Below are 17,834 nucleotides of genomic sequence, written 5' to 3'. Positions count from 1 at the left end.
ATACCAAAGTGATGCGTGCAAACACACACACGTGCCGGCAGGGACGTAGCAGCAAATGTTGGGCCCTATGTACAATTTGCTCCAATGGACCCCCCGCAGCCATATATTTTCATAAATCTGACTGTGTGTGGGCCCCCGATGGGGCCCTGGTGATTCCCCTGAACGACACCCCTGCACCTTGGTAGCATCTCTCACCCTTCCTTCACCCTGGAATCCTGCAGTTGGGTGCGAAATGACAGCACACGCCTTGCGAGGTTACAAGTAAAGGGTAGAAGTATGACCACTCTCTTTTCTCTCCCTACTGTGACCTGGCGGAAGAAGTGTCAAAACCATCGGGCCGACAAACAACCAACGTCAGTCGCGGCCGCAGCCCGTCCCGGCCGCAGCTCGGGCCTCAGACCCAGACCCAGACCCAGCACCACCATGGTGGTCATGGAAGCCCCCCCGGGGCTGAAGGAGGCCCATCTCCTCCGCCGGGTGTCCACCGCTCGCCGGCCGAGCGGCATGGCCCTCCCCCCGCACTTCAAGCCACGGCAGACGCGCAAGAAGCTCCAGGTGTGTGTGTAAGAGAGAGAGAGAGAGAGAGAGAGAGAGCGCATGTGTGTATGTGTGAGAGAGAGCGAGTGTGGCGGTACTCAAGAGTGTGCTATACTTTTACTGTAATGTTCAAGTATGGGTTTAAGGTCTTTGTGTATGTTTTGTATTTGTGTATTTATGTAAGCTGACGGACACCTTAATTTCCTTCGGGATAAGCAAAAGTACTGTACTGTACTGTACTGTACTGTACGGTACTATACTGTACTGTACTGTACTGTACTGCACTGCACTGTACTGCACTGTACTGTACTGTACTGTACTGTACTGTACTCTACTCCAGGTCATCATCTGCGTGCTGCTGGTGGAGCTGTTCGAGCGCTTCACCTTCTTCGGCATCGTCTGCAACATGATCATCTTCTGCACCATCAAGCTGGGCTACGACAACCACGAGGCGGCCATGGTCAACCTGTGCTTCGTCGGGGCCAGCACGCTCACGCCCGTCCTGGTCGGGTGGTTCGCGGAGACCTGGCTGGGAAGGACCAAAGCTTTGTACATATGCGCCCTCCTCCATTTCATTGGTAAGTAAGGATCCCCCTTTTTTTTTTTACCTCCGCCAAGGAGGTAATGTTTTCGGTTGTGTTGGTTTGTCTGTCTATCTGTTTGTTTGTCTGTCTGTCAGCTGGACAGTCAAAAAGTCAAAAAGTTTTGAACAAATTTTGATCAGTTGTGTCTGAACGCATTTCTTTTACTTTTTTCTTCTGCTATGTGCTATTGATCTGCCTCACCACAAAGGCACTTCAGCCATAAATGATATGGGATTGAAATTGGCAACCTTCTGATGCACAGACTAACTCCTTGACGAGTTATTCATGGCTGCCCCAAGTTCTTACTTACACTATTTACCTGGGCTGACCAGAGGAGGTTGGGTCAAGTATTGCAATCACCCTGGGTGCATTCCAATATGTGACCTTGCGTCCTCCACTTGTGCTTATGGCCTCATGTTTTGCTGATGCCCCGCCTCCATGGAGAAAACCAGGTTTCCAGCTGTCAGCCTAGCGAAAACAATTTTTGGGGGACTATTCTTCATTCGCCATCCAGTTTGCAAATGAAAAGATGACTTTACAATTGAGCTTTTGCGAGATATTGAAATATAATGCTGTTGTCAGTGATGTCATCACGTCGTATTACTTCTTGGTACAAGTGGAGGACGCAAGGTTGCATATTGGAATGCACCCCCTGTCTGTCTGTCTGCCTGCCTACCTGTCTGCCTGCTATGTTTTGGGTGACCTGTGGGTGGTGCTGCCAAACACACATCACATGCGTCGAGCATGTGGGCCAGGTTGCCATCCTAGCTCATGTTAATACTGTATATCTAAACTAGTGTTTCTCAATGGGGAGGTACAGGCCCCAAGGGGATGTTGGGGAGCTCTATGGGGGCGTTCAGAAGGATACAGTTGAGAGGGGACGGTGCTTAGTTGTCATTGGTGTCATTAGTCTATTTCAATTTTTTAATTGTAAGGGGCGTTGTCTGGCTTATGTTGAGGTCAAGGGGGCGTTGGGAGGCTTATGATGAGGTCCAGGGGGTGTTTGCTCAAAAAGGTTGAGAACCACTGAACTAAACTGTTCTCTGCCATGCTCAGGCACGGCTATGCTGCCAGTGGTGGCGTTCCCCTTTGAGGACTTCTACATGGACACGAACAACATCATCCACCTCCTGGAGCACAGAGAGCAGCAGATCCTCTTCTACGTTGGCCTTCTGGCCGCCGCGCTGGGCATCGGGGGCATCCGCGCTGTCCTCTGCCCCGTCGGAGCGTACCATCTGCGGGGCTACGACCAGCATCAGCTCCTCTCCTTCTTCAACTGGTGGGTCGAAGTTATAGTAGGCCTACTTTTATTAATCCCGAAGCAAATTAAGGTGTCTGTCATCTTACATAAATACAGTTATACAGCTTCGGAAAAAAGTATGAGACCAGTTCAAAATGATCACCTTTTCTGATTTTACTACTTACGTATAGCTTATGTGGTTGAGTATAAATAATTAATATTATTATTATTATAAACTACTGACATTGCACTGGCCATAACAGGGTTTTGATGTGGTGGTCCTGCATCCACAAACCTTGATTGACTCAACTGTCTGGCTTGGAGTATTTTCCTGATGAAAAAGAAAACAGTCCTCAGAGTTTAGGGGACATGAAATCAGAAATTTGTACGGAATCATGTTTATGTATCATGATTACATTTTATTTTTTAAAATAAATAAATAGTTGTAAGAAATATATACAGTAGCCTGTGTATGTGATCCAATCAACGCATCGCCTCAAACCCTACCCCAGAGGGAATTAAAATAACATAAAAAAGACATAAATAACATTTATGGAATAACACTTAGTAATTTAATCAGAATATTGTAATCGTGTTTATGTATTATGGAAGTTATTTTAATAATGTGTTAAGATGAGGACAAAAAAACTAATTTCATTACCACAGTCTCCACCTTCGTCTGTAAGATACAGTATTCCTCAGGGAATTAACATTGTTGCAATAAAAGACGAAAAATAAAATAGAAGTAGATTTGGTAACACTTTAGAATAATGGATGCAAAAAATCATTGTAAAGACTTAATAAATAATGAACTATTGATGAACAAAACATTAACAAATGTTTGTAAATGACTAGGAAATGTAAACAAATGCTTGTAAATGACTAGGAAATGCTATGTTAATATTTTATATTTATCAAACATTTACAAGTTGCTTGTAAATGAATAAAATACTCTGTTATAAGGTGTGTAAAACCGTGCAGATATCATTTGTAGATATTTTATAAAGCATTAATAAAGCTTAGTTAATAATAAAAACATTTGTTAATGTTTTATTCATCATTACTTAATTATTTACTGAGTCTTTACTAAGGAACATTATTATAATGTGTTACCGTAGATTTTAGCTTCATCACTTACTTACAGTGGTGGGCAACCCGGATTCATTAGTTACAATCCAGTCCCATATAATCCAAATGATCTTCTTTCAGTCACCTGGTAGAACCAGAGAACTTAGAACAAAGGGAGAAGATTTAGTCTGATTGCTTCCCTTTGTAACCAGTTAGCTTTGCATACATACTGCAGTTCCTATGGAGTGTCCACTAGTTGGCGAGCGTTGGTAAGTCTTTCATGTGGGAAAATGTATGGAATGGTAAGGGGAGCCCATATGCTAAATACATTGCTACAATTTCCAGTCACAAATCTCATCAACAAAACACTCCTGGTAAGCACTATGGCTGGTGTTTAACAATAGGCTGTATTGACAAATCTTTCAGTTGTGTAGTTGTACAGCAGGGAAGAAGATTTCGACCTGTACTCGCTAGCATCCCGCTAATGTTTATGGGTTTGGCCTCATAAAAATTGAGCTTTGTGACCCAGTATATAATAATCTAGTGGTGCAAAATAATCGAAACGCTACTCAAAAGAGGTCTTATTATTTCTAGCTTCGAACTGAATATAAATATTTCAGGGCAAAAAATTATAAAAAATCACAAAAATTATAATAGTAGAAAACGCCATTGACACCCATTCATTTTGCACTTAAGTTGGATTAGGGTTAGCCAGTTGTGGCTAGTAGCTAGTTCCGTGAGAGAACACCCCCTGGTAGAACTGTGGACAGGTTAAGCCAGGTAATTTGGAAAAGGTGGCACTGGAGTATAACTAATGAATCCATTTTGCCCATCACTGCTTATTTTTATAGGCTCTACTGGCTGGTGAACTTGAACTCCACGGTGGTGTTCTTGGGCATCGCCTACATTCAGCAGTCGGTGGCCAAGAACCTGGGCTTCCTCATCCCCTTCACCTCAGTGCTGCTGGCCCTCATCGCCATCCACATGCTGCGCAGCAACCTCACCTTCCGCCCAAAGAAAGGTAGTTTTTATAATTATTATCAATATTACTGTGGTTGTTGTGGTTGTGGTTGTTGTTGTTGTTGTTGTTGTTTATTATTATTATTATTATTATTATTATTATCAAGGATAGGCCTACTACTATGAATACGGTGGCCCCCATCATTCAAACCATAGTCCTCTTTGGGTCCACTCCAGACCCCCTGAATTAACCCCAAATCTTACTATACCAGTGGCTCCTAAACTGGGGGTCAGGACCCCTGGGCAGGTCGCAGACAGAACTAGGGGTGTAAGGGCCAAAACATACCAAGGCGGAACGGAACGGTCGCAGGACGGACGCGGTCTTTCTGCTTAGTTTTGGCCGGCGTGCTTTTCTCTGCCTTGCACACTGACAGCGTTGGCGTGCGCGGCCAGTCCTGTTCAAAACCCTCCCCACAGCTAAAGCTAGCGTGCTACTTTGCCATTCATTTGAATGAGACACCGCCGGTCGCCGGCGTGAAAAATACGCTCGAGTTCTATTTTCCAAATCCAGCGCGGCGCGGAGCCGGCTCCCGCGCCGCTGACGCCCGACTACCGCCGGTTGGTGTGTAAGGACAGATAGGTTTCAATGTATTTTCACTGACGCCGGTAAAAACTGCGGCCGTTCCGCGCCGCGTTACCGCCTTGGTGTGTTAGACCCCTAATGGTACACAAAAATCACGGTTTGGTACGTACCTCGGTTTTAGGGTCACGGTTCGGTACATTTTCGGTAGGTTCATTCTCAAGGTTTCACAAAGAACAAGCCTCTACACCTGTTTTTTCTTGCATTCTCTCTCAGGGTTCTGCACGAGCCTCCGCATGTAGTGGCAGCATAATGTAAAAACATGAACAGAGTAGCCTTTTACTCAAACTTTCGGTACAGCACTGTCCGATTCGGTACAGGTCTTTTCAGTACGGTACGTCTGTTCGGTTCAATATCGTTACAGGCATAGACAGAAGTGACTGAGTAAAAATGGGAAAAACATGTTAACAGTAAACATAGTAATTCCACGAATTGGTCAGAAACATTATTCCATTACATGGTTAATAGTTGTAGTATTTCGAAATTAAAATGTAGCTATGTTAATGGGTAAAAAATAGTTTTTTTCTGTTAAGTGTTATGAAAATACGCTTAGGTCCAAAAGGACAGACCAGCAGAAAAAGTTTGAGACCCACTTAGCCCTAGTCCTAATTTGAGCCCTAATCCTAATTTTAGCCCTTATCCTGACTTTAGCCCTAATCCTAATTCTTTAGGGGTTTTTAAACATATTTTTTCGTCTTTTAGACTTTATTATGGACAGGACAGTACGAGAGGTAGAAAGGAAGCAAATGGGTAGAGAGATGGGGAGGGGTCGGCAAAGGACCCGGGCCGGGAATCGATCCCTGGTCAGCCGCATGGCAGGCGAGTGTCCTACCGGATGGCCACGGCAGGGCCAGCCCTAATCCTATTTCTAACCGCCCCATAACTATGCTTTCTTCAAGGCAGCTCTCTGCTGACCACCATGGGGGTGTTCCTGAACTCGCTGAAGATGTGCTGTTTACGCCACCGCCACCTGAGTGGAGATGTGCCCACCTGGTTGGACCGCGCCAAGGAGAACAACGGCGGCCGATACAGCGAGACGACTGTCGAGAACGTCAAGATTCTCGCCAAGTTGTTCCCCCTTTTCCTGCTACAGCTGCTGTACCGCACCTGTATAACACAGGCTAGTGGTTTATAATATTCTGTAACTGTTGTCTATCAGCCATAGGCCTACAACATACCAGTCATTTATGATACTGTTACTCATGTGTCTCAGCTACATACCAGGTCATACATATGGGGCGCCATTGAGGGCTGCCCCCTTGCACTGATAAGGCATTAATGCAATTTCGTTGTGTGCAGTGTGCAGTGTTAACTTGTGTGCTGTGGAGTGGGAGTTGGAGTTTCCCAATTGGCTTTAACTTTATATGGCTCCCCTCAGCTGCTTTCCGAATTCCCAAGGTCAAGATAGAGGTCAAATCAGAGCAGGAAAAACAAACAAAAAGCAAAGAGGAATTTAGTAACCTGCATAACACAAGCAAGTAATTTACAACACTACTTTATACTGTATCAGCTGGGGTACAGAAAACAGATAAGGACACCCCTTTATGATGGATACATTGGCTACATGGAACACTGATTAGATTTGGGAGATAATGGCTTTCAAGATGCTCAATGTTCAACATGGCCAAATGTTTGTTTGGTCCATTACTTTTGAATGGTTGGACGATTTGCACTGAATTGTATGCGCTAGTGCTCTATGATAGATACATGAAGTGATTTGATTTTGGAGCCCAATGCTTTCAAGATGGCCGACTTTCAACATGGCCCAGTATACTGTATAATATACTGATTATATTTTGGATGTCTCAAATGCTCAAGATGGCACCTGAGGTTTGGGGCATTTCAGGGATGTACCTCTCTCCGTTTAAGGTGACTGCAGAGGCCTAGCTCTTTTCACACCATTCTCTAACTAGACTGCCTGTGCAGTCGCCTTCGACTGCTTAAGGTATATCCCCGAAACGCGACGCTTCCAGTCCCCCATCATTCCTACCACTCCCGTCCACCATTTCGTACACGTGTATGATACATACAGACGTGACATGACGTGCATAGGCTTAAAACCAAACGACTATTGTGAAAATGAAGCAAAAAATGGGGCAAATGGTAATACTGTTTTAATGCTTCAGTGGATATACCACATTAGGTACAGTGTAATAACCAGTGTAACAATATTTAATACAATGTAATACCAGTGTAACACCGCCATTTTTTTACTTACATCATGTGTTTGTGCGTAAGTGGTATTACATGGTATTGCATATTGTTACACTGGTATTACACTATATTACATGGTATTGCATACTGTTACACTCGTTATTACACGGTACCTGATATTGCATATTGTTACACTGGTATTACACTAGTATTACATGGTATTAAATATTGTTACATTGGTTATTACACTGTACCTAATATGGTAGATTCACTGAAATGGCGAACCATTAAAATAAGGTGTTACCGGGCAAATCAATCCACTCAGTCAGAAGTTATGGGCCAAATGAAAATTCCGCCATTTTGAAAGTGTTGTCTTCCAAACTCGAATCAGTTCATGAACCTACCCTAGAGCATTCACACACAAAATCTGGGACAAATCCATCAACCCGGTCAGTAGTTATGGGCCAAACAATAATTCGGCCATCTTGAATTCAGCCATCTTGAAAGTGTTGACCTCCAAACTTGAATCAGTTCATGAACCTACCCTAGATCATTCACACACCAAATCTGGGACAAATCCATCCACCCGGTCAGAAGTTATGGACCAAACAAAAATTCGGCCATCTTGAATTCAGCCATCTTGAAAGTGTTGACCTCCAAATTCGAATCAGTTCATGAACCTGCCCTAGAGCATTCACCCAAAAAATCTGGGACAAATCCAAACATCCGTTCAAAAGTTATCGCGTTAACACGAAAGACCTTACGCGGCGGCGGCGGACGCGGCGGTGCACGCAAAACCATTACATCCCCGACGCTCCGCGTTTCGGGGATATAATTACTTGTAGGCAACTTTCCCTTAATGATAGTCATATTGAAACCCCAAATGAGAATGATCTTGATATTCTGTATACGTATACATATTTATTTATCATTTAACAGCCACTATCCATCGTAAAAAATGTTTGGGGGGGGGGGGGGGTTACTGCCTTTATTTGACAGGATAGTGAAGGTAGTGACAGGAAGTGAGTGGGCAGAGAGAGACGGGGAAGGGTCGGCAAAGGACCCGGGGCGGGGAATCGAACCCGGGTCGGCCGCATAGCAAACGAGTGCCCCACCATTTGTGCCACCACAGGGTCAGCCACTATCCAGCTTAACCCCTGTAACTGTTCCCTGACCCACAGATCCCCTCGGGTTACTACCTCCAGACGATGCACTCCAATCTGAACGTAAACGGCTTCCTGCTACCCATAGGAGCCATGAATGTGATCAGCATCCTGCCGCTGCTGCTGCTCGCTCCCCTGCTCGAGTTCATCAGCACCTGCCACCTCACCATGGAGAGGAAGCCCCTGGCACCCGCCACCGCCATAAGTAATGTCTACATTGATGATATTCCCCATGTCTATCAGTAGAAAAAGTAGAAGTCTGCACACTCGAGCTCCGCCTCGAAAATTCATTCAGGTCATACAACGCCGCATCGACCTCTACTTTTTCCACTGACAGACATTGCACTGATAAACAGTGCACTGTCGGATGCGGCTTTGTCCTGCACCTGGCCTCAGAGAAGTGGGATGTGCATACTCTTGCTCTTATGAAGCCTCCCCATGTCTATACCATAGAAACTACAAGTAAAGGGATAACGATAGTAACACGCGCTTCTGCCAATGGGAGAGCGCTGAAGCTCGTTTCTGTTGGTCACCAGCTACAGGATCTACACAAGCCATCATTGCTCTTGCATGACTTTGGTCTGTAGCCAGTGATGATCTTTCATCTAGTTGGTGTTTTGTAGACAATTGTGGCTGTTCAATTAAAATGGCTATTGAATACCATGACGACGAGAAAACAGTTTTCAAGTCAACTCAGTCACCGGTGACATACCAAGACCATTAAATGATTTCACTTGATGTAAATTTCTCAGGACTGGGAAGAACATGAGCAATGAATGAATGTTCATTAAAAATTTTTGCTGTTGTTTGTGCTGATGTTGATGTTTATGTGGCTACAGCTCTTGGTCACACGTTTGCCACACTGTCGGTGCTGGTGGCGGGCCTCTCAGAGATGTACAGGAAGAAATTCCCCCTGGTGCAGCAGACCCTGTCAGGGAAAGAGTTGCAGGTCTCCTCCATGGCTTGTTTCCACCTCGCACCACAGTATATTCTGTTAGGAGTCGCAGAGGCACTGGTGACCCCTGCATGTAAGTTGCTCTCTTTTCTAAGTTGTTGCCCTCATTGTTGTCACTGTAGATCTTCGCAGGGTTAACACAACATTGTGAAGATGGTGGTTTTATGTTATTGCACACAGGCATATTTTATTTCTTCGGCCTAAATATTGGACATCATTTTCAGTCTTATCTTCATTGTTGATAAGGCACTGTGTGCATTTTTTTAAATTTTCGTTTGTTTTGTGACTGTAAACAGGTTCCAACATCTCCTTCTGTCTGACTCCTACTCATTTGCGGGGTATCGCTCTGCACTTTCTAACTCTATCATACGGAGGAGGGTGTTTTCTGGGGGCACTGATTGTTCAGCTGGTCTTTTCCATGTCTGGTGGTAAGTGCCCGAATTTTGGAAGCTAAAAGTAATTTGTTTAAGAAGCTGTTTCCACATAGCAGGATATTTTTATATGTGGATATTTTTTTATCCTGGTTACATTGGTTTTGGCCTTCCGTTTTCACGATATTTAAAATCCAGATATAAAAAGCAGGCTTTAAAAATATCCTATTTAGGGGGCTGAAACGCATTTGTTACAATGGAGTATTTATTTTTATCTACATGTTGCGTTTACACCTAAACAAGAGAAAAAAATCCCCTGCTAAAAAATATCATACTACGTGGAAACAGCACCTTAAATTCCATTTGCCTTCATTTGTTGCAGCACTTTTATGGCCATTGGTTAATTGTTTAATTCATATGGTGACAGTTACTGTGGTGATTTCTTCAAGGTGTCTTTTATCCTAATGTTTTGAGTGACGGGAACCTTGAGGGATTCTTCTTCTTTTTGTCGATACTGATGGCAATAAACACTGTGGTGTTTTGGAGGCTTTCACACAGGTAAGCACCATGTGTCATCTTCTCACTCCCATACCAGGGGACGGTAACCCACATAGCTCATCATAACATCAACCCTTGCAAGGTGTCAGGGTCATTTTGACCAGTTTTCAGGGTTTTTTTTGCTTTAGAAAAATAGTGTCAGCTAATTATTCTTTCACACTATTTACTGGCTTTGGCTCATTCTCAGTGAGGAGCAAGAATCTGGAAAAAAAATAGTGAGCTTGGATTGAGTTTCCTCACTTTCTTCACTGTCTCCTGATCTTTCTCTGTCTGTGTCTCTCACTCTCAAAGACATGTATACATGTAAACATGTAAACACAGAAATTCACAAGCAGGGTGAAGGGAACATGATGGTGATTATGAGCAATGTTTTTTTTGCTAATTTAACTATTTTTCTATATGCCCGGACACCTTCTATGTAACAAAAACACATACATCTTATAAGGGTTAATATAATATGTTTCCTGACCCTGACATCTCAAAATGCTGTGGCACTGACTGAGGTAATGGGTCTGGAGTGTAGATTGGGCTTGCTGTTGCAAGTTGCAAGTCAATGCATTTCGTACTTGTGATAGCCAGGCTGATGTACTCTCAATTCCTCTTCTTCACCAAGGTACAAGGACCTGACAGTGGACTTTGGGAGGGGGGCAAGGCCTAGCCAGCTTGCAGAGAAGCTCCTGCAGTACAAAGCATGCCTCCGCTTCTATGACACAGTGAATCGCGCCACAGCGTTGCGCTCGATGGAAATCTTATGATCTTGCTCTTGGAATATGACCCTGTAACGCTGGCGTTACTCAGAGTAAATGGCACACACTCACAGTTGAAGACCATCAGTTATTAGAATCAGTTATTCAAATGAATGCTGTCTATTTAAGAGGGCTAATTTGGCCTGGATATTGGATATCCCACAAATGTGAATTACTTTTTTTATTGCCGAGGATTAACAGTAGCTCACACGATGTGTCCCTGGAAGTAACTGGTTCTCCTTTCAAGTTTTTATTTTTTTTTAAATAAAACTCTGAAAAAATCTGATTGATTATTGTTGTTTCTATGTGACTGATTTGGACTCACCATAACTAAGAAGCAGTCAGCACAGTCATTTTGAAGGAGATGCTATATTCATTTCGAATAATATATGACTTCAACATTTTTTTCTACATCACAAAGAATTACATACAGAGTACACAGTGCAACAGCACAGCATACAGTGATATCTCCCACTCACACAATAGAATAGTCTAATGTTGAGTTAGAATATTGAGTTTGGCTAGTGACTTCACCATACATTTTGATTTTTGTCCATTGTCAATTTGAGTTTTTCTACATTAGAACATTCCTAGATATGACCACTACGTAGACATCACTGTGGAGAAAGTTTTCAGATTACAGGTAGAGTAGAGTAGTATCATTTATTAATCCTGAGGGGAAATTAAGGTGTCAAGTAGCATACATACATAAATACAGAAGACATTACACACAAGAGATTACACACATCATTACACACAGTTTGTATATTAACCATACAGTATATAGCCTAGCTCACTTACACATTCAGCCTAAGGCAGATCTCTCTCTCTCTCTCTCTCTCTCTCTCTCTCTCTCTCTCTCTCTCTCTCTCTCTCTCTCTCTCTCTCTCTCTCTCTCTCTCTCTCTCTCTCTCTCACACACACACACACACACACACACACACACACACACACACACACACACACACACACACACACACACACACACACACACACACACACACACACACACACACACGAGCATATAAAGGGATTGTCCTGTGTGGCTGTATTGGAGAATAACTCAGTGCAGCACAGTAAAATCCTAGTACAGAGTGTAGATTCCTATTGCAGAAAAGTTGTTCCTGATTGTTGAAGGGGGGTATCATCAGTCACACCCAGGACTGGACTGGCCATCTGGCATAGCGGGCATTTCGGTGTTGGCCCCGCATCCTTGTGGGGCCCTATTTTCAGAAATATAAAACAAAAACAATAACTTTAAAAAAAAAAAAAGTACATTTCTGAAAATAGGGGCCGACAAGAGTGCAGGGCCCACCAGTGAGTCAGTTCTGCGCTGCTAATTATGAGGGGCCCCTTTAATCCAAAAGTGGTCCCTATTTCTCCCCCAGTCCAGCCCTGCATGGTCACACCCAGGATAAGAGTCCAGGTAGAATACGGTAGGTGTGGGTGGAAAAACAGCACAGAGACGTGTGCAGATAAGTGTGCAGGTGTAGGGGTTGGTTTATGCTGTCCAGTCACATACTGTATGACGATACCTCTGTGTGTGTCCTTATGTGGTCTTTAATAGCTGGATGGCCCTAGGGACAGACATGTTTCAAAACTTCATGTTTTCATGAAACATTTTTTTCAACTGTTTCAGTGTTTCACAAAGCCTCACCCTGCTCATCACAGTCACATAGCCTACTGTCTTTTTATTTTTCATTTCCATTCCCAAGATTGTAAATCCCTATACACTTTGGGTCTTTGTAAAGTGGTGAGTTTTGTACAAATTCTGCACTCTGGTTCCACTAGCCAGTTGCTAGTTTGTGTCACCGTGTAGTTCAGTTTCCACTTAAAGTATGAGGTATAGCGTTCCCTGTCTCCAGCCAACTGTTTGAGGAATTGACCGAGCTCCTCTTCGGATTCGAAGTCATCCACATGAATGAAGGAATCTTTTGGAATCATGGCCTCATAGTTCTTACGAGGTGGACCTAAAACGACCGGCACAGCTCCCCCAATGAAGGCATTTTTCCATAACTTCTCTGTGATGTAGTCTTGGAATTCAGAGTTCTCAAAGGCCAGGTAGAAGTAGCAGTGGGAGATGGTGGGTAACAGGTCTTCACTAGCTACACGTCTACCGTTTACTGCCCCTCCTCCATACACTTCCACATTTATGACTTGTTTCAGTCGATTGTATACCTGTGTTCGCCTATGATGGTCTGCGTAATTGCTCACAATCCAACAAGCCAAATGAGACTTCTCTTTTGGAATGAAATCTTCAACTGTCATCCCAGGTCCAACAAGCCGTGGTGCCAACCAGCCATACGGCATAAAGAAGTCTGCATCACGCCTATAAGACATGGTGTAGTTAAACATGCCTGCAAAAGGCCTCAAATTGCCATTGTGGGGTGGGCTTTCTATGGAGAACCATACCCACCCCTGATTTGGTGGACGGGGTAACTGTAAGGGCAGCCTCTGTTGTCCAGTGATCAGCTCACGGTTGTGAAAAATAATAAAATCTGCCTTCGGGAACAATGACCGATCATCTGACAACATACAGTTGGGAATGCCAAACCTTTCTTTGCACACATTTGGACTTATGCCCTGATTAAATCCAAATGCCCAGTACCAAATCAGAACAGTCGTTGTGGTGACATTAACAGGGATGGTGGATTCGATTGTAGGCATATTGGCAATGTTAAAAGAGATGGTGGATTTCAGTTTAGGTCTTGGGTTAGATAAAGGTTTGGGTCTCTGGAACGTGTTCAACAGTGTGGGCCAATGAACGAGCAGGCTTCCAAGAAGTGTGAGGCAGACGAGGGGAACAGCCAGTATTGTCCACCTGTCTGCCATATCAGCTCTATGAAGAAAACAAAATATGCACATCAACAAGTATTACATTCACCTCTTATTTACTCTCAGAATAGCCAAAGCCATTATTCTTATGCAATGATAGAACAGAAGTGACATTAATATTAACTCAGCAAAGTAGAATAAAAAAAAACAGCAAGGCAAATCCTTAATCTATTTATTTCACATTTTCAGATGCACAGACACAACAGTGATGGGAAGCAAATTAACATTCTAGAAAGCATACAGCAAAATGAGTTTTTTAAACTCTTATTCATCATGTTCTTTAATGTTGTCAGTAAAAATAATTTCGTCAGTTTCCTCTGGATATGACTAGTATATTATGGTAGTATATTTAGTATAGTATAGTATAGTATATTTGTGTCTGAGTAGTTAAATCCTTTAAAACATTCTTTCCATGAATAGTTTGGAAAAACTGCTTAGAGGGGAAAAAATGCAAAAAGGACCTGGGACAAGATTTAGAGATCACTGAGGCATTGTTTATATCTCAGTAAATGGGTTTACATTTACATTACTTTACATTGCATTTGGTAGACGCTTTATAACCAAAGCGACTAACAAACGAGGACATAATCATAGCCAGCATCACTAGCAGATACAAAGTGCACAGGAAATATACAGAGCAACAAGTGCGGATGCAAATAAGGGTTAGTGGTTTTTTTTTTGTAAAGTACAGTACACACACACACATACATAGCCTGTCAAGAGTCTGGCCTGGGGCTAGGGCAGCTCAAGTATCGTAGATAGTCACGATAGAGGAGAGTCTTTAGTCAGATCAAAGTCGGATCTCATACCTGAACATGTCAAAGGTTTTTTATTTCCCTGGTTAAATAAAGGTACAAAAAAAAAAAAGTTTGTTTCTCAAATAAGCAGGGCTCTAAATTAACATCAGCCGACCGGCCAAATGCAAGTGAAATTTAAGTTTGGCTGGTAGAAAACACCAACTTACTAGCCACTGTAACCCATTAGTGAGTGTATGTGTGGTTAGTATGATTAACATTTGCAAGCCATTTTGGCTGGTTACGAAAAAAGTTAATTTAGAGCCCTGCAAATAACCCCTATAAAATATCCATATCAGTGTACAGATGTTTAAAACTGACTTACCTGTTAATTGTGCCCTTCCAGTCACAGCCACCTCTTTCAGACGAAGGTATACTCCCAAGCCTCACATAAAGTTAAAAGCAGAAAAATTAAAAACTGTCCAAAGCGGTGTGATGTAGACGTGCTACTGGAACCAACACGCAACTGTGGCAGGTGAGGCGAAGATGAGCACAAACCTGTTAGTCAGAGGGTACATTCCAATATGCTACCTTGCGTCCTGCGCTTGTGACCTCGCCCCACCCTCTGGCCCCTCCTCCGTGGAGAAAACAATAACGTTTCCCCACTGTCAGCTTAGCCGAAACAATTTTTGGGGGACTATTCTTCATTCACCATCCAGATTGCAAATGAGAACATGACTTTACAATTGAGCTTTTGCAAGATATTGAAATATAATGCTGTTGTCAGTGATGTCATCATGACATATTACTTCCTGGTACGAGGCCACAAGCACAAGTGGAGGACGCAAGGTCGCATATTGGAGCGCACCGGGAGAGTTGCTGTCTATGGGAGACATCGTGGTAACCAGAGCTGGACTGGGACCGCAAAACGGCCTGGGCATTTTCTTTTAGTATTATTTTTTTGCATAGACAAGCCCCCTGCTTTTCAACTTAATCATGATTAGCTCAGTCCACTGTCTATATTAAATAGATGGACCAATGGGTCACCCCATCTAAATTGAGGGCTGGTCTCTCAGCAAAAGAAAAGAAAAGAAACAAGAAACAACACCTTCGGCCCCTGAGGAGTATTGGCCCACCGGGAAAATGCCCTGTACACCAGATTACCAGTCCAGCCCTGGTAGTAACATTACACCACCACCAACACCACCTTTGTTGGTGAGGGCCAAACACAGAAAAATAAACAAATGACAAATATGTATAATGTACACACAGGGCATAATGGACCTACACTTTATGTTGATTTCTTTGAAGAAAACATTCATTTTCTGACCATGTTGACTGCCTCACTGTAGACGTTTTTCTTTGCTTTATTTAGTTAAGTTGAGAAATGCTTTATTTAGTTACGTTTAGAAACGCCATTTCTATGGCTGGTGCACCGAGTGCTACAGACTATTATCTCAGTTTTATAGTCCGGGCAAAGCTGCAGTCAATCATACCTCTTTGACTTTCTCTGCTGGTACGTAGTACAAATGACAGAGACGGTAGTTCAGTAGCTAATAGATATCGGACAATGACAGATCGGATGAACTATTATAAGGCATATTGTTACAGTGTTAAGGCCATTCAGTGTAAAATACCATCTCAATGGGGATGCCGAATCTTTTAACCCTGCACTTTACCTCTCACTTTGATTCCAGTTCATGTGGATGTAGGCCAGTGGTTCTTAACCTTTTTTCTTGAAGCACCCCGTAAACTCTGCCCAAGACAAGCCGTGCACCCCCAAACCAAACGTCTATAGGTGTACACGCACAAAAAATGATTCTTGCTTTAGACATTAATTAATTTTTAAATGACTTTACATTAGGTCCAAAACATGCTTTAATTTGTTCTTGATTTGGCCTAATTATGAGGTTTGGAATCAGAATTTTGGTCACAACCTCAACACAAACAAAATTCCGTGCACCCCCTGAAATCTCTGGCGCACCCCCAGGGGGTGCCCGCACCCCAGGTTAAGAACCACTGATGTAGGCTATTGAGAGCCCTAACATTCAAAATGTGACATTCAAGGATGTTTACAGTGTAGGCCTACAGTATTAAATCGTTGAATAGAAACTTGAAGAGAAAGCTAGACCTTGGTTGTTAAGCAATTATACATCACTCTATGCTGTCACTCATAACTAGGCTATAGCTTATTTCTAAAGCAGGAGTGTCAAACACAAATGGACAGAGGGCTAAATGAAAATCTGTAAAGAAGTTGCGGGCAAACTCATTCTTTATTGTAAAAATGGGCTGAAATTGTCCAACATTTAAAAATAGGCTAGTTACATTTACATATTGTGTTGCATTTGAGTGTGAGCTGCTTCATTGGCCTGGGCTCACTCATATTCCTGTGGCACACCAAATTTCATGTACAGTACAATACAATACAATACAAAACAAACACACACACACACACACACACACACACACACACACACTGTGCAATAAGAAGTCTAGCCTCCTGTTTGACAATAAACACACACACACACTCTCACACACACAGTGTGGAATAAGAAGTCTGACATACTGTTTGACAATAAATAAACACACACACACACACACACACACACACACACACACACACACACACACACACACCTTTGGTGATAGACCTACAGTAGGCCTATATAAATTTAATTTAGGTCTGTGTGTGGTAGGTCTACCAGAGATGTTCTATTGGTCCGTGTACTTTTTTGTTCATTCATTATTCTATGTTGGAATAAATGATGATATTAAAAAAGGGCCCAACTTCTTGTTTTGTTTAAAGCAGTGCAAGCAGAAATGGCTGTATTTGGTTTTCAGCACGTGTTGCCTCATACCAAAATAGTATTAGAACATTTAACAACATTTTGATCGATTTCCAATTAGCAATATTTAATTATTCATTTATTGAAATTAATTTCACTGGCGCTTTTACCCGGAAGGATATAGGTCCGTGTACTTTTTCGTTCATTCATTATTCTATTTTGGAATGAAATATGAAATTCAAAAAAGGGTGCAACTTCTTGTTTTGATTAAAGCAATACAAGCAGAAATGGCTGTATTTTGTTTTCTACATGTGTTACTTCATACCATAATAGCATTATAAAAAATGACAATATTTTTGATCGTTTTTCAATTTGTGATATTTGGCTATTCGTTTATTGAATTTCATTTGACTGACCCCTCCCCCTCTGTTTACCCGGAAGGAAAGTTTGCCGTCTGAAACGCATCAGAAAAGGTCTAGCTACCAAACGAGACACAGAACAGT

At 42.7% G+C, this 17,834-nt stretch overlaps 2 protein-coding genes across 2 annotated transcripts; one reads left to right on the top strand and one right to left on the bottom strand.

The window, feature by feature from the left end:
• Nucleotides 1-276: 276 nt before the first annotated feature.
• On the top strand, nucleotides 277-11,262 carry slc15a5 (solute carrier family 15 member 5). The gene is made up of 10 exons (XM_063197778.1): nucleotides 277-555; nucleotides 878-1,115; nucleotides 2,178-2,400; nucleotides 4,281-4,450; nucleotides 5,929-6,149; nucleotides 8,365-8,551; nucleotides 9,186-9,374; nucleotides 9,598-9,729; nucleotides 10,122-10,230; nucleotides 10,844-11,262. The coding sequence occupies exons 1-10, from the start codon at nucleotides 277-279 to the stop codon at nucleotides 10,983-10,985; spliced, it is 1,890 nt and encodes a 629-aa protein (XP_063053848.1). The 3' UTR covers nucleotides 10,986-11,262.
• A 1,398-nt stretch (nucleotides 11,263-12,660) lies between these two features.
• Nucleotides 12,661-15,017, bottom strand: LOC134446779 (alpha-(1,3)-fucosyltransferase 7-like). The gene is made up of 2 exons (XM_063196078.1): nucleotides 14,931-15,017; nucleotides 12,661-13,815 (listed from the first exon to the last, which is right to left on the bottom strand). The coding sequence occupies exon 2, from the start codon at nucleotides 13,806-13,808 to the stop codon at nucleotides 12,675-12,677; it is 1,134 nt and encodes a 377-aa protein (XP_063052148.1). The 5' UTR covers nucleotides 13,809-13,815; nucleotides 14,931-15,017; the 3' UTR covers nucleotides 12,661-12,674.
• Between the last annotated feature and the right edge of the window lie 2,817 nt (nucleotides 15,018-17,834).

Source organism: Engraulis encrasicolus, chromosome 4, assembly GCF_034702125.1.
Source record: "Engraulis encrasicolus isolate BLACKSEA-1 chromosome 4, IST_EnEncr_1.0, whole genome shotgun sequence".
Lineage (NCBI taxonomy): Eukaryota > Metazoa > Chordata > Actinopteri > Clupeiformes > Engraulidae > Engraulis > Engraulis encrasicolus.
The sequence above is the reverse complement of the archived record's forward strand: the minus strand, read 5'-3'. Positions and strand labels throughout refer to the sequence as shown.